A 15,329-nucleotide genomic window follows, 5' to 3' on the forward strand; every position below is an offset into this window, starting at 1 on the left:
TACTCTCACCGCTCAGGGTCAAACTCCCCTGCCCTGCGCGGCAGAGGGTCTTCGTCCTCAGCTAGCTGATAATAAAACCTCTTGCAGTTTACATCAGGTGTGGTTTTCTCTCAGGTCACTGGGGTGCTGGCCAGCTCATCCCCAGACTTGAGTGGAGGCCCAGCTTCAGGGGTCTTAAAATCTAATCAACCATAAACTTTCTTCAGCATCTTTCACAAAGTTACCTGAATAATTCTTTAGGTTTTGCATCTTAAAATACAAGCCATGAATAGTAGCATGTTCCTTTAATCCCAGCACTCGGGAGGCAGAGGCAGGCAGATCTCTGAGTCTGAGGTTAGCTTGATCTACAGAGTGAGTTCCAGGAAGCCAGGGCTATACAGAGAAACCCTATCTAGAGAAATAAAATAAAATAAAATACAGTGCTGGTTATTGAATGTATGGCCTTGTGAAAGCAATCTACCAATAGAAGTACATCCCCTGCCTCCAAATTGCATTTTAAAGTATACATACATTCATACATACATACATAAGACTACAGATGCCTTCAGAAACTAGATGTGTCAGATCGCCTGGAGCTGGAGTTACAAAGGGTTAGAAGCTGCCTTATGTGGATTCTGGGAAACAAACTGAAGAGCCGCAAGTGTTCTTATCCATTGAACCTTCTCTCCGACCCCTTGTTTTAAGGACAGGATCTTACTCTGTAGCCCAGGCTGGCCTGGAACTTCCTATTAGCCCAGGCTTGCTCAAACTTACAACAATTCTACTGCTTCAGTCTCTTAAATGCTGGAAATTTGCATGGTTCAAATTTCTTTTACCATGTGATATGGTACCAATGTACTTACAATTATTGTTGTTGTTGAAGTACTGGATCTTGAACCCAGGGCCTCAGAGATGCTAGGCAAATGCTTTACCATTGTGCTACACTTATTAATTTCTTAATTAAAAATTTTTGGGGGGTGGGGCAAAAATAAATAAATAAATAAATAATTTCCAGGAGATTGTTCAGTATTTGATCATGGGCCTATGTATTCTGCCATGTGAAAAGTAGTTCGGAACTAGAGAGATCAGCAGTTGCAAGTACTGTCTGCCCTTCCAGAGGACCCAGGTTCAATTGTACACATCCAAATGGCAGCTCACAACTGTCTGTAACTCCAATTCCAAGAGATCCGAAGACCTCACACAGGCATACATGCAAACAAAACACCAATGCACATTTAAAAGACATGATAAAAATCCAAAGTCTAGAGGATACTCATAAATCCCAGCACCAAGGAAGAAACTCAGGAAGATCGGGAGTTCAAGGACAGCTGGGTCCACCTGGGCTATAAGAGACTGTCTCAGAAAAGAAAAGGAATTCAAGATATAGTTAAGTTTCTTATCTATATTTAAATATTTTTAAAGATTTATTTATTATACATAGGTACACTGTAACTGACTTCAGACACACCAGAAGAGGGCAGACCTCATTACGGGTAGTTGTGAGGCATCATGTGGTTGCTGGGATTTGAACTCAGGACCTTCGGAAGATCAGTCAGTGCTCTTACCCGCTAAGCCATCTCTCCAGTCCTATATTTGAATATTTTACATAAAGCTAATAAAGACTTTGATGGCTAGAGTCAATTTTTCTGTTTGCTTCCTTTCATTGTGTAATTAGCCAAATTGAGAACCGTTCAAAACCGTGTATGTACAAAAATAAAAAATCCTTTCTCCTTATCTTAGCCACTCCGGACACCAGCAGCAGCTTGTTCTGATAGCAAAAAAAAAAAAAAAAAAAAAAAAGGGAAAGGATAACTGTTGGTACACGGGGAATTGGAGAAGTGGCTCACAGGTAAAAAACTGGCCGCTAGTACCCAGGCTCCGTTCCCAGCATTTATTTATTTTCTGTATATGAGTACACTGTTGCTGTCCTCACACACACCAGTAGAGGGCACCAGATCCCACTGATGTTTGTGAGCCACCATGTTGCTGGGAATTGAACTCAGGACTTTTGGAAGAGCATTACAGTGATGTTAACCGCTGAGCCATTCCCCCAGCACTGTGCAGAGGGCTTTTGGGTTGTTTGTTTGTTTAAAGACCTATAAGTAAGATTTCCTTCTTCAGAAACATGTTTGGAAAATCTTACGTGACAATTTATATTTCCAAGCCATTTATCATAATAGTTTTCAAGTTGAAGACATTGTGCAAGATTTAAAAAAAATTTTTTTTCGATCATTGCGGACAAGTTGCTGAACCCAATGAGAGACTATATATCACTCTACAGGCTCTGGAACTCTGGGGACAAACTTTTAAAATCATCGATAAACTCTTTAATAAAACCTTAGGAAGAAGCAGGGGAAGTCACTTTTAAAGATTTATTTATTTATTTTCTGTATATGAGTACACTGTTGCTGTCTTCAGACACACCAGAAGAGGGCATCTGATCCCATTACAGATGGTTGTGAGCCACCATGTGGTTGCTGGGATTTGAACTCAGGACCTCTGGAAGAGCAGTCAGTACTCTTAACCACTGAGCCATCTCCCCAGATCCCGGGAAGTCACTTTTAACATTTTCTTTCTTTTTTTGGTTTTTCGAGACAGGGTTTCTCTGTGTAGCCCTGGCTGTCCTGGAACTCACTCTGTAGACCAGGCTGGCCTCAAACTCAGAAAACCGCCTGCCTCTGCCTCCCGAGTGCTGGGATTAAAGGCGTGCACCACCACCGCCCGGCCACTTTTAACATTTTTCACTCTCAGTAGAAGAGGAAGAAAAAAAAAGAAAAAACAACAAAAAAAAAAAACAAAAAAACCCAACTCTCTTCTCAGGGCTTCTTCCCGCCGAACAGTTCAAAGGAAGGGGCGCGAGATGGCGGACTCCGCACGTCTACCAATTGCAGGAGGCGCCTTGGCCCGAGGTTCTCGCCCAGAAATGTATCAAAGGCTGACCAATGAGGGCGCCACTATTTCAGCTGGCGGCGACCGACGGAAGAAGAAGAGAAGCGATTGGTCGCCGCCCGCAGTGGCTGGCCAATAGGAGCTCGCCGAGCCGCGGCTCCAGCGGGGGCGCCTCAGGGGCCAGAAGAGCTGCTGGGCGCGGGCGGAGCGGGTGCGCAGTTGGGGATGCGCGGTAACGACGGCCGAAGTCGCGGTCGGCCAGGCGTCCGACTTGGTCCCCTCAGGTGAGGCTGCTCCCTGCTTCTCCTCCGCCCTGGGGGCCTCTGGATGCGGGTGGTCGTCCCTTGCTCTGCGGCTGCTCACGGGGCCCGGCGAGGTGGGCGGAGGGCGCGCTGGGAGCTCGGCGGTCTCCTTCGGTCCGGCCTGAGGACCTCGACCTTCTACCTTCTTCCTCCTTCTTTCCTGAGGAATGGTGGCTGGGGGAGAGCTCGGGAGGAGCTGAGACGGGGCCCGGCTCGCCCCGATTGCGGACCCTCCACGGAGTCGTTCTCCGGGTGCTCCCCGCGCGGGTCGAGCCTCGGTGACTGACTCTTTGACTCTCGTCGCTCGCTGTTTTAACTTTTCCACAGCAGCGGAACTGCGACCGAAGGATATTTTCGTTCTCCTCTTCCTGCGGGGAGGCGGGCGTGGGCAGACAGGTTAGGAAACTTAACTTTGGTTCCGCAGCTACTAACAGGGAGAGCCTGGATACGAACCCCGGTCTGACTGAAGCCCCGCGGGCTCCCGGCGACCTGTTTATTGGGGCAGCCGTCGCTCCCGCCTTCTGTGTTTATCGAAACCAAAGCTTAGCAAGGGTGGGGGGCAGAGGTGGAGTTCAGTGAAGTCTGAGGGCTGCCGACTTTTCGGGGCCATCGGACTAGCGTTTGTCACTTAAAGAAGGGGCTCTTACGAGGATTTGGGGAACGTGTTTGGTTTTTGGGTTTGTGTGTGTGTGTGTGATTGAGGAACTAAATTGTAAACTTTAAATAGCAGCCTGTAAGAAGCAGTGTTCAGAGTGGACAGTTAAGTGCATCTAGACCTAACTTAGACATGCTTATTTGTGACAGTTCCCCTCTGGAATCCGGACTGCTCTCAAACTTGAGGCAATCCTCCTGTCTCTCTCTAATGATGGAATTACAGTTTTGAGGAAATATGCAATGAGTGTGTGTGGGGGGGGAGCTATTTTTAAAAGATAATTCTTGTGAGGATGTCGTTAAACTTTAGAGCCATATTAAAAGCATCAGTTCACATATTTTTGAGTAGTGAAGAGCTAAATTTTTAACGCCTATCACCTTTTTTGCATAAAAATTTTAAATTGATAAGATTCTTTTCTAGAAGTCTGCTAGAGTTTTAGTAGTGAACAGCTCCTGGTATGTTCTTGATTGTAGCTTTTGGTTTATCATTTTGGACTTTTTTCCTTGTGTTTTTGAGAAATGGAAGACACGATCAGTATTATTTAGCACCAGCAGTGACAGTCGATGGATGCTGTGTGGACTTCACTACTGTTACCTTCCCGTTGAAATCAGAACTGGTTGCTCTCTAGACATGCCATGGGAGGAAGTTTTATATTAAAATACTGAACAGTGCTAAAAATTAGAATAAGAAAAAACCTGCATTTATTACTCAGGTCTAATGAATCTTAGACTTTATTTTTTAGTTAGTTAAATTTATTTCTTAAGGGCTGGAGAGATGGCTCAGTGGTTAAGAGCACTAACTGCTCTTCCAAAGGTCCTGAGTTCAAATCCCAGCAACCACATGGTGGCTCACAACCATCCATAATGAGATCTGATGCCCTTCTTCTGGTATGTCTGAAGACAGCAATAGTGTTCATAAAATAAATAAATAAATCTTTTTAAAAATTATTTCTTAAAATGAGACCCTGCTAAATAGCTCAGGCTGTTTGGAAACCTGTGTTGTAGTTCGGGCGAGTACAGTTTGCCATTCTCCTGCCTCTGACTTCACCCTCTAGGGGCTAGGATTACAATATGTCACCAAGTCCAGCCATCTAGGCTTTGCTGCAATTGCATATGTGCTGGGATAAATCCAAAGGCCTTGTGTATGCTAGGTTAGTGCTAAGCTGCAACCCCTAGTCTCACTTTTGGGTTTTTCCTCACATTTAAATGTTATCTTATAAGTACAAACATGTCTGCTTGTGAGAATGTCTTCTGTGGCCTGGCTGAGAGCAGATAGGTGCCAGGTGGTAGGCCATATGCTTAGTGTGTGCAGGGCCCTGCATTCGGTCTCCCAGCACCACATGACCAAAAAGTGGCATTTCTGTTTGTCCTTTGTCACTTTCGATGCTATGAAAGGTTAACTATTACCCATTACATATAGTGTTATATTTGTTTTTGGTAAATGTCTATATGCAGTTGGAGACACTGTTGCTAGGTTTCTGGGGGATTACTTTTGGATCCAATAATTAAGCCTCATTATTATTTTGGCCTTTTTATTTTGGAAATGTGCTTATAGGAAAATGGTCGTAAATGGTTTGGTTTGGTTTTGGGTATAAAGGCTTATTCTTTAGCCCAGGCTGGCCCTGAGTTCATGGTGATCCTCTACGGTTCAGTTGGTTGCCAAAACATTTCTTACTATTGGGATTTTTTTAACCCTTGTTTTGCTAATAAAAGATCTTAAACAGAAATTCTGAAAGACTTATATCAACTCCATAACATTTTTTAAACCTATTTTACTAATATGTTTTATAAATACTGTATCCCCAGTGATGGCTCATGAAGTGATGGACTGTGATCTTCAGGTACCGTTAGAGGGTACTGTAGAACCAGCTACTCCAACTGAAGTCGTCAGCAATGGGGCACCTCTCCAGCCTGCCCCTGCTGAACTGGCCAATAGCCAAGGTGGAGCACATGTTCAGCCTGCCCCTGCTGAACTGGCCAATAGCCAAGGTGAAGCACATGTTCAGCCTGCCCCTGCTGAAGTGGTCAGCAGCCAAGATGGACTGCCCACTCTACAGCCTGTGCCACCAGCATCCATTGATTTGACGGAGGAAGTACAGCCCTCAGAAGAAAATATGGAGGTTGTCGATCCTGGAACTTCAGAGGAGCCTAGTCAGGGATCTGGTGCTAACCGTACCGACGGAGCTGCTAGATCCGTTTCAATGAACAACTTCATCAGTGGGCTGCAGAGGCTTCATAACATGCTGGAGTTGCTGAGACCTCCACCTGCAGACCACAGTGTGGGGCCAATAAGAACAAGGAGGAGGATGGCACCCATTTTGAGGGCCAGAGCTGGAGAGTCTCAGAGGCAAGACCATGGCAGGTAAAATATGAGTTAAGGGATTGATGCCACTCTGAGGTACCACTCTCAGGCTCAGATTCTGGTCATATCCCCAGTGCCACCAAGGTTAACTTTTCAGAATTCCCACATCCTGGTAGGTCAGATAAAATTAGTGCTTGCTTTGTTTATTTCATTTAGTATTGAGTTGGGTCTCAATGGCGTGCTTTGAACATTAGAGGCAAGTTTGTCAGCAACAGTATCTATTAATAGCTGGCCTCTTTTAGTTTTCAATTAAAGATGTTTTCAAATGTGTATATGAGCTGTGTGCACGCCTGTGTATGCACGGGTGTTGAGGCAGGGTCTCAGTTGAACCTAGAACTCTCCCATATGGCTAGTTTAGCTAGCTAGCTTGCTCAGGGAATCTCTTGTCTTCCTGAGTTACAAGTGGCCATCCTTGTGTTTACACATGTTCTGAGTATCTGAATTCTGGTCCCTGAGTTTGGATGGCAGGTGACTTACCCCTGAGCTTCCCAGCCATGGTGTACGCCCTCAGCTTTTAAGATTTTTTTTTTTTTTTTTTTTTAAATGCATGGTGGTGCATGCCTTTAATCCTAGCACTTGGCAGGCAGAACTCTGGGTTTGAAGTTAGCATGATCTACATAAATCCTGTCTCAAAAAATCAAAATCAAATAATTAAGTTAAATCTTGGGTTGGTGGACCATAGAATAAATGTTGTACGATGTTGAAAGAATGTGGATTCTGAGCTGGGCAGTGGTGGTGAAAGCCTTTAATCCCAGCACTCGGGAGGTAGAGGCAGGCGGATTTCTGAGTTCAAGGCCAGCCTGGTCTACAAAGTGAGTTCCAGGACAGCCAGGGCAATACAGAGAAACCCTGTCTCGAAAAAACAACAAAAAAAGACCAGTGGCTGCTCTTCCAGAGAACCAGGGTATAATTCCTAGTACTCACGTGACAGATAACTACTGTCTCTATCCTCAGTTCCAAAGGATCAGATGCCTCTCTTCTGGCCTTTGTACTGCATTCAGGTGGTGCACAAATATACATGTAGGCAAAATGCCACACGAGTTTTTTAAAAAAAAAAAAAAAAAAAAAAAAATGAAGGGGTCAGCCAGGTGTGGTGCATTCTTTTAATCCCAGCACGTGGAAGGTGGAGTCAGGAGGATCTCTGAGTTGGAGGCCATCCTGGTCTACATAATGAGGTTACCTTGTCTTAAAACAAAAAATAAACAAAAAGAACTATGCTTAGCTAAGAACAGATATAAAGGATTTCTTTAGTTTTAAGAAACCCCTAGCTAAGGAACTGTAGCCAACTTGGTAGAGTTTGCCTGCTACACACTAAGTCCTGGATTTGATTTCCAGCAACACTGAATTAGGAATGGTGGTGCATACCATTTAATCTTCACTCTGGGAAAGTAGATCAGGAGGGTCAGAAATTCAAGGTCATCCTTGGCTATATAGCATGTTAGCCAATGTAAAAAAGAAAGAAAAAAAAACCTGGATATGGTGATACTTGCTTTTAATACCAGCACTTGGGAGGCAGAGGCAGGTGGACCTCAGAGTTCAAGGCCAACCTATTTGGGGCTGCTTAGTGAGACCCTGTTTTGTTTTTTAGTTTTTTCAAAGGAAAGGGGATGGAAGGACACAAAATGTTCTTATGAGATTCTTTAGGGTTGGAGCCAGAGATCCACCTTAGGACCTCTGGACCTTACACATGCTAACACTGTACCAAAAAATAGCAGAATATGCCAGGCTGTGGGGGGCGCATGCCACCCAGCACTTGCAGCACTTGGGAGGCAGGGCCTGAAGGATCCTTCTGTGAATTCAAGGCCAGTTTAGCAAGTTCCAGGACAGCCAGGATTGTACAAAACAAAACAAAAGGCAGAATAGGACTGTGGGAAATTTTCTCCTTAGAATAGTAAAGGAGTTATTAAATTCGAATCAAGTTTTCATAACTGAGAATTAGCCAAATGCCTATAGTAACATAGGGAGTGACTAGTAAAGAATAGCAAGTGATTCTCCGTGCTTTTTGTAGTGTTCCCTATTCTCGATCGTTTGGCCAGGCCCATGGTATCCTTAAAAACAGTCTGTTGGACAGCCACCATGGGGAACTCAGTGCTGTTGGAATACAAAGCCTGTTCTGAGAGAATCCTCTCTATGTGATCTGTTTGGTGGTTGGGCTCCTAAAGACCCTGTAATTGAGTGGAAAAAGGAGTATATATAACCATTATTTGCCTAATCTGGTCTTTTTCTTTTTTTAAAAAAAAAAAAAATATATATATATAATATACACGCACACATATATTTTAATTTATTTTTATTATTTTAAATTGTGTGTCTATGTGGAGGGCTGTGTGGAGGTGTGCACACGAGAGTCCAGGTACCCAAGGAAGCCAGAGGTATTGGATCCCCTAGAACTAGTTATAGATGATTGTGAGCCCCCACGTGGTGGCAGGGAACTGAGCCCTTCTTCTCTGGTCTGGAAGACCAGTTAAATACTCTTAGCCACTAAGCCATCTTTCTAGCCCAGTTATATTTGTTTCTGAGTGCCCAAGTGTTTGCCTGTGAGTGTGTATATATACTACATGTATGCCTAGTTCCCATCAAAGTCAGGAGGGACATCAGATCTAAACTGGAGTTACAGATAGTTGTGAGCTGTTATGTGGGTGCTGGGAACCACCCCAGGTCCTCTGTAAGCACAAGCGCTGTTACCTGTTGAGCCGTCTCTCCTGTCCTGTGATCTGTTAGGATTCACTCAGCTTTCAGTGGAAGCATTTAACGGCTTGGAAATAGACTGAAGTAACTAGGATTTTCTTTGACACTGTCATCGATTGTTCTTGCATGGATGACCCATTGTGCCATGATTCTTTTGTGTCTATATACATACAGGTATGTGCCACATACACCACTATATGCCTACTTTCAGGTAAGCAGGTCTCAGCCTTACCCACCACCCGCTGCTCATGATTCAGAGACCAGGAATCCACCATCAGGTACTGACTCTGACAGTGTTGGCTCTGCAGAGGATGAAGAGGCTGTTGTCCAGGCAGAAGAACCTGAAGCCAACATTCCAGGTCTGTTTTTCTAGATTTGTATTGACAAAACTAAAATCCATAAAGCATAGATAAATTTCACTGGCTATGATGATGTTAAAAAAACTTAATTTTGCCGGGCGTGGTGGCGCACGCCTTTAATCCCAGCACTCGGGAGGCAGAGGCAGGCGGATTTCTGAGTTCGAGGCCAGCCTGGTCTACAAAGTGAGTTCCAGGACAGCCAGGGCTACACAGAGAAACCCTGTCTCGAAAAACCAAAAAAAAAAAAAAAAAAAAACTTAATTTTTTGTGCTTTATGTTCCAACAAGTCAGTCCCTGTGTAATATTGTGGTTACAACTGGATAGTGAGCTGAAAAACATTGAAATTGGTTGGATTTGTTATTTACACAATGAAAGAGAATAGTTTACAAGTGAATCAGATTAGTATATTGAATGGACTAGTTGTAGTTCACACATGCTGGTAGTCACTTGCTGAAGAGGATGGGCAGGAGGCTCAAGTTCAAGACCAGTCTCATAGTTAGACCTTATCTCCAGAGAAGGCAGACAGAAGAGACAAGGAGGTGGGTGGCTTCTAGGAGCAGTGTCAAGGCTGGGCGTGTATGCACACAAAGGCATACCAAAAAGGATGAAGCCATTCTGCTGTTAGAGCAAAACGTAGTTAATGAAACCAAGGCTCAAGTAAGGAAACCTTGGCATCTAGAAACAGCAAAACACAAAAATGTCAGTGTCTTAAAAATAGAACAGTGTATTGCTAGCATAAATAATTTCTGTGATTCCATTCATTATATAAAGTATCCAGAAAGGATTGTTTAGAGTTGTTTAGAGGCTGGGTAGGCCTGCAAGTCAAAATGGAAATGACAGTGAGTGAATGCACGCAATCTTCCTGAAGTAATACGAAGGTTTTATTTGTAGATGAGTTATTTCTCAGTTGACAAGGCCAGCTTCAGATTTGGGCTGAAGTGACCCTGCATGTTTTCCTAAGTGGCAGGGCATTAAAAATGTTTGGCACTCTGCCTAGGTCCTAGAACTGTGTTGAGCTAGAATGTGATGGTGGCCATGTTGCTCTTTATGTCAAACTAATGTGAAAGTAAAGCAGTAGATTATCTGCCAGACCCAAGAAGCAGGCGTTGCAGGAAGTGAGAGGCCAGGTCTCTCCACGTCCGTAGCAAAGAGGGAAGCTTGGAAGACATGTAAGACTACAGTGAAGAGGACAAGAATTAAAGCTGTACAGAACAACTGTAATATAAACTAGCTTACCTATTGTTAGGTGAAAGTAACAAATTACTATTAATTTTTCAAGGAGTGTTAATAATACAGTTGTTTACATTGGGGGGAAAAGTCCTTAGTGGTATTGTAAAGAATTTTACAAGTGTATTCACAGTTTAAGGTTTGTCTGGCATTTGAATCTACACAAAAACAGTGGGGCAGGGCTAAACTTTGTGAGGCTTTTATATTCTTTAGATTAATTTTATTTGTATAAATGGGTTATCTATATATGAGTGTATTACGTGTATGCCTGCTACCCAAGAGGGTATCATGTTCCCTGGAACTGAATTTAGGATGGCTGTGAGCAAAAGCAACCAGGGCTCTAACTACTAAGCTGTCTCTCTTAACACCTGAGTTGCTTTTTAAATTGAGGGCTGGATATTTGTGAATTTTGTTTACTTATGGAATATGCAAAATAAGTAGATAGTAATAATAAATAACAAATGTTAAATTTTTCAAGAATGCTATAAATACTATGTCTTCAGATGGATAGCTGCAGTGAGGCTCTCTCTCCTGCTAGTCTCTCATAGCTAACTTGTGTCTTTTATATATGGTCTCTGCTCCTGTGTCTGGATACATACACCTTGATAGAACAAGGAGTTATCTCAACAGACCAAGAAGCTACATCTGTCACAGGAGATGATGCAGGCCCTAAAGAGGTAACCTAACACCACTGTTGTCCTGATAAAAGATCTTGCCTGAAGTTAGTTTGGCTTTTAACTGGGGATCCTCTGTTCTTGACCTACTAAGCGCAAGGGTTGCAAGCATGTGCCATCACATCCAATGTGAACATCCTTTTAAATGTAGGTTAAGATTTCAATGTTACAGGAGGCTTCAGGTAAAGTTGGAAAGCTTTCCAGGCTCTGTGGATAAGATGCAGACACGGTTTCAATTTCAGTCATTTACCATGTGATTGCTCCCCTGCTGTCCTGGAAATCACTCTGTAGACCAGGCTGCCTTCAGACTCAGAGATCTGCCCCCCTCTGCCTCCCAACTGCTGGGATTAAAGGCCACCACTGCCCAGCCATGATTGTTTCCTCCCTGTCTTGGGAAAAAAAAAAAAAAAACATTAGGGATAGTTGAGAGTAACCTAATTAGGTGTTAAATACCAGTTAAAAAGTGAGATAAACGAAGTTTTTAATATTCAGGCAGAATGTGATTACAGTGTGATTTTAAAAAAAGAAAAAAGCCTGTTGTTGGAGTCACGGTTTCACTATGAGTTCCTGGCTTTACCTGGATCCTCACTGTATAGACCTGGCTGGTCTGGAATTCACAGAAATCCCCCTGCCTTTGCCTCCCATTGAAGGCATGCACCACCCAACCTTGCACTGTTATTTTTTTCAGACAGTTTTGCTAGGCAGCCCAGACAGGCCTTGCTTTACTGTCTGTTGTTCCCTGTCACAGGACATTTTAGTCTACTCCTGTTGGGTCCCCCTCCCCGCCTTTTAAACATTTTCTGGTATAAGTCAAGACTTGATATAGTTACCTTAACAAATTGTAGTGAGTATAGTCATGAGATTTATTTCTAGCAGAGGTTGCCATATAAAAGGAAAGATGTTTTACTTTTGATTGATGTGACCAACGAACGTGCCTTTGGAAATTTATGCAAGCTATTGAAGCACCAATAAGCATGTCCGGTTTTCTTTTCCCTTTGAGACAAGGTCTCCCTCTTGATTCCCGGCTGGTTCAGGAAGTAGCTCGGGTGTCTCTGAGTTTGTAGCGATGCCTCCCAAATGCTGATACATCCAGGGATAGTAAACACGCCTACCTCCCAGTAGTACTTGGTATCATCAGGGACATCAGCAATTTATGCCAGTCCAATAAATAAAAAGTAGTTTCTTGAGTTGCAATTAGTATCTGTAAATGATTGCTTATTGATCAGTGTTTATATTTTGTAAGTTTTTTATGGTCTCTTAGCTTCCTTTGACTGGAATGGGCTGAATATTTTATGGCTGTATGAATTGGTGATCAGTTTGTTTTTGCACGTATAAAGAACCTCTTGAACAAGGATGACATTAATAGACATGCTAATGTGGAAGAGGGAATGCTAGTGAATGAGGCTTCAACCCTAGACAAAGAGCAATAAGTGGGTTGGAGAGATGTTCTTCCAGAGGACCTGGGTTCATTTTCCAGCACCCACATGGCAGCTCACAGTTATCTGTAACTCCAGTTCCAGGGGATCTGACACCATCACACAGACACACAGGCAGGCAACAAAGAAGCCATACGTTTGAAGAGGGGCATGGTGGTGCACATGGTTCAGTGCTAGACTAGGCTGTATAGCAAGACCCTGTTTCCAAAAAGTAAAAAGAGCCCACCTACTACCTGTTATTGGTTGTCACGGTACCTACCACAGTGGTTTTGCTTCACTTTCTTTCTTTTTTTTTTCTTTTTTTTTAACTTGGTTTTTTGAGACAGGGTTTCTCTGTATAGCCCTGGCTGTCCTGGAACTCTTCTGTAGACCAGGCTGGCCTTGAACTCAGAAATCCTCCTACCTCTGCCTCCCGAGTGCTAGGATTAAAGGAGTGTGCCACCACTGCCCGGCTTGCTTCACTTTCTATAGCTTTGGGGGAAAAAAGAAAATCAAAGACTGGTAAAGTCAAAATTAGTAGATTTCTTTAGCCTTCTACTGGTAAAGGCACTTTGGGGGTACTTGGTAAACAGAGAACCAACCCCTAAAAGGTGTCTTTTTAACTCCACATTGAATGAATGAATGAGGAGAAAGGAAGAAAGAAAGAAAACAGAAGGTGTGCCAGGTGTGGGGTGCACAAGGTGAGAGAGTCTGATTTGAAGCCGGTGTGGTTCTGTATTCAGGCCCTTTCTCAACAACAGCAAAGAAAAATCAGTATTGCTGGCATGCAGCTTGGTGGTAGAAGACATGCTGAGAATGTTTAAGGCTCCACCTCAAACATCCCCATCCCACCCCCACCCCCTAGAAGCAGATGTTACCTATAGTATACAATGTGAATTTTATCAGATTATATTTTATAAGAATGACATGTATTTGGTAAGTGTTGTACATTCTTTGTGCAGCTTTTTGTTCAGGTTTATATACTTATGTACTTATTTGAACTCATTTCACCTTCCATCTGGCAGTCTCCCCAGAAGCCCAGCATGCTATCTGCTGTGGAAGATGAGGAAGGTGAAACTTGCACAATATGTTTGGAACAGTGGACCAATGCTGGGGACCACCGGATCTCAGCACTACGCTGTGGGCACCTCTTTGGATTTAGATGCATTTCTAAATGGCTCAAAGGACAAACACGAAAATGTCCTCAGGTAAGGACCCTAAAGGAGGACTGTGTCTTAAGTCAGAATTCCTAGAACCATATTGATTGTGTCTCATTGGACTCTTTTAGTGCAACAAGAAAGCCAAGCACAGTGACATCGTTGTCCTTTATGCCCGATCCCTGCGAGCTTTGGACACTAGTGAACAGGAGCGCATGAAAAGGTAAGTGTGGGCTGGTGACAGCTCAGTGGATGAAGGCACGCACTCCCAAGCCTTCCTGAGGAGATCAAAGACCCAAAGGCCCTGTATGGTGGAAGGACAGAACAGAAAGTCTTACAAATAGATGAAAAGCTGCCTGGCTAGAGTCTTTTTCCTGCTGCTTTTGTTGTTTGGTTTTTCTTTTTTTCTTTTTTTCTTTTTTTTTTTTTTTCCTAGACAGGGTTTCACTGTGTAGCCCTGGCTGTCCTAGAACTCATTATGTAGACCAGACTGATGCCTCAAACTCAGAGATCTGCCCACTGCCTCTGCCTCAGCCTCCTGAGTGCTGTTAGAAATGTGTACCACCATTGCCCAACTCCTTTTGCTTCTTTTTAAGCATGTTTGATAAGGAAATTATCAGTCTACTTTTGTTATGACTCTGGGGTTTTACCTACCTCTGGCTTGGGATCTGTGAGAATCAGTGACATTAAGTCTCAGACAGTTACTTATATAATCACATTCTGCATTATTTGTTGTTTATACAACATTAAACATGTGAGGCTAGAGCCGGGTGGTGGGGTGGAACACGCCTTTAATCCCAGCAGTTGGGAGGCAGAGGCAGGCGGATCTCTGAGTTTGAGGCCAGCCTGGTCTACAGTGATTTCTAAGACAGCAAAGCAAGCAAAACCCAAAAAAACTAGGAGGTAGGCCTGGTGTCTCATGCTTTTAATCCCAGCACTCAGGAGGCAGAGCCAGGCAGATCTCTGTGGGTTTGAGGCCAGTCTGGTCTGTATAGAGTTCTAGGATAGTCATAGCTACATAGACCCTGTTTCCAAAAATAAAATTTAAATGTGAGGCTAGGGTTGGAAGTATAGCAGCTTGGTGGGAAAACACGTGCTTTGCTTTGCAAGGCCTCCGGGGTTTTTTCTTCACACTGAAGAATAAAAGAGTTTTGAATGATGATCTGGCATGGTTGTCTGTATTGTAATTACACCACTTGGGAGGATAAACTCGGACAAGAGAATTGCTGCAGTCTAGCTGTTGAGGGCCAGCCTCTACTGTATAGGCTGATCCTCATTTCTGACTGTGGTTAAGAGTACTAGCTGCTCTTGCAGAGGACACAAGTTCATCCCAAACTCCCAAACCGAACAACTCCCAACCCTCTTTACCTCCAGTTCCAGGGGATGTGATGCTCTTCCCTGTCGTGCATGAGCCCTGCAAACGCACGGTGCATACAGATACACGAGGGTACACACACGTGCTCGCACATTTAAAAATACAGGCTTATGCCGGGCGTGGTGGCGCACACCTTTAATCCCAGCACTCGGGAGGCAGAGGCAGGCGGATTTCTGAGTTCGAGGCCAGCCTGGTCTACAAAGTGAGTTCCAGGAAAGCTAGGGCTATACAGAGAAACCCTGTCTCGAAAA

At 43.7% G+C, this 15,329-nt stretch overlaps 1 protein-coding gene across 1 annotated transcript in view; it reads left to right on the forward strand.

Annotated features, from left to right (window-relative positions):
- Positions 1–3,027: 3,027 nt before the first annotated feature.
- The window catches only part of Rfwd3 (ring finger and WD repeat domain 3), a 30,085-nt gene continuing 17,783 nt past the window's right edge, over positions 3,028–15,329 (forward strand). Inside the window, exons 1-6 of the mRNA XM_021171128.2 lie at positions 3,028–3,152; positions 5,628–6,183; positions 9,046–9,230; positions 11,067–11,134; positions 13,572–13,754; positions 13,835–13,926. Of these exons, the coding sequence (XP_021026787.2) occupies positions 5,630–6,183; positions 9,046–9,230; positions 11,067–11,134; positions 13,572–13,754; positions 13,835–13,926 (1,082 nt within the window). The 5' untranslated portion in view covers positions 3,028–3,152; positions 5,628–5,629. The remainder of the gene's footprint in view (positions 3,153–5,627; positions 6,184–9,045; positions 9,231–11,066; positions 11,135–13,571; positions 13,755–13,834; positions 13,927–15,329) is intronic.

Source organism: Mus caroli, unplaced genomic scaffold (assembly GCF_978045245.1).
Source record: "Mus caroli unplaced genomic scaffold, Mus_caroli_1 scaffold_10, whole genome shotgun sequence".
Taxonomy (NCBI): Eukaryota; Metazoa; Chordata; class Mammalia; order Rodentia; family Muridae; genus Mus; species Mus caroli.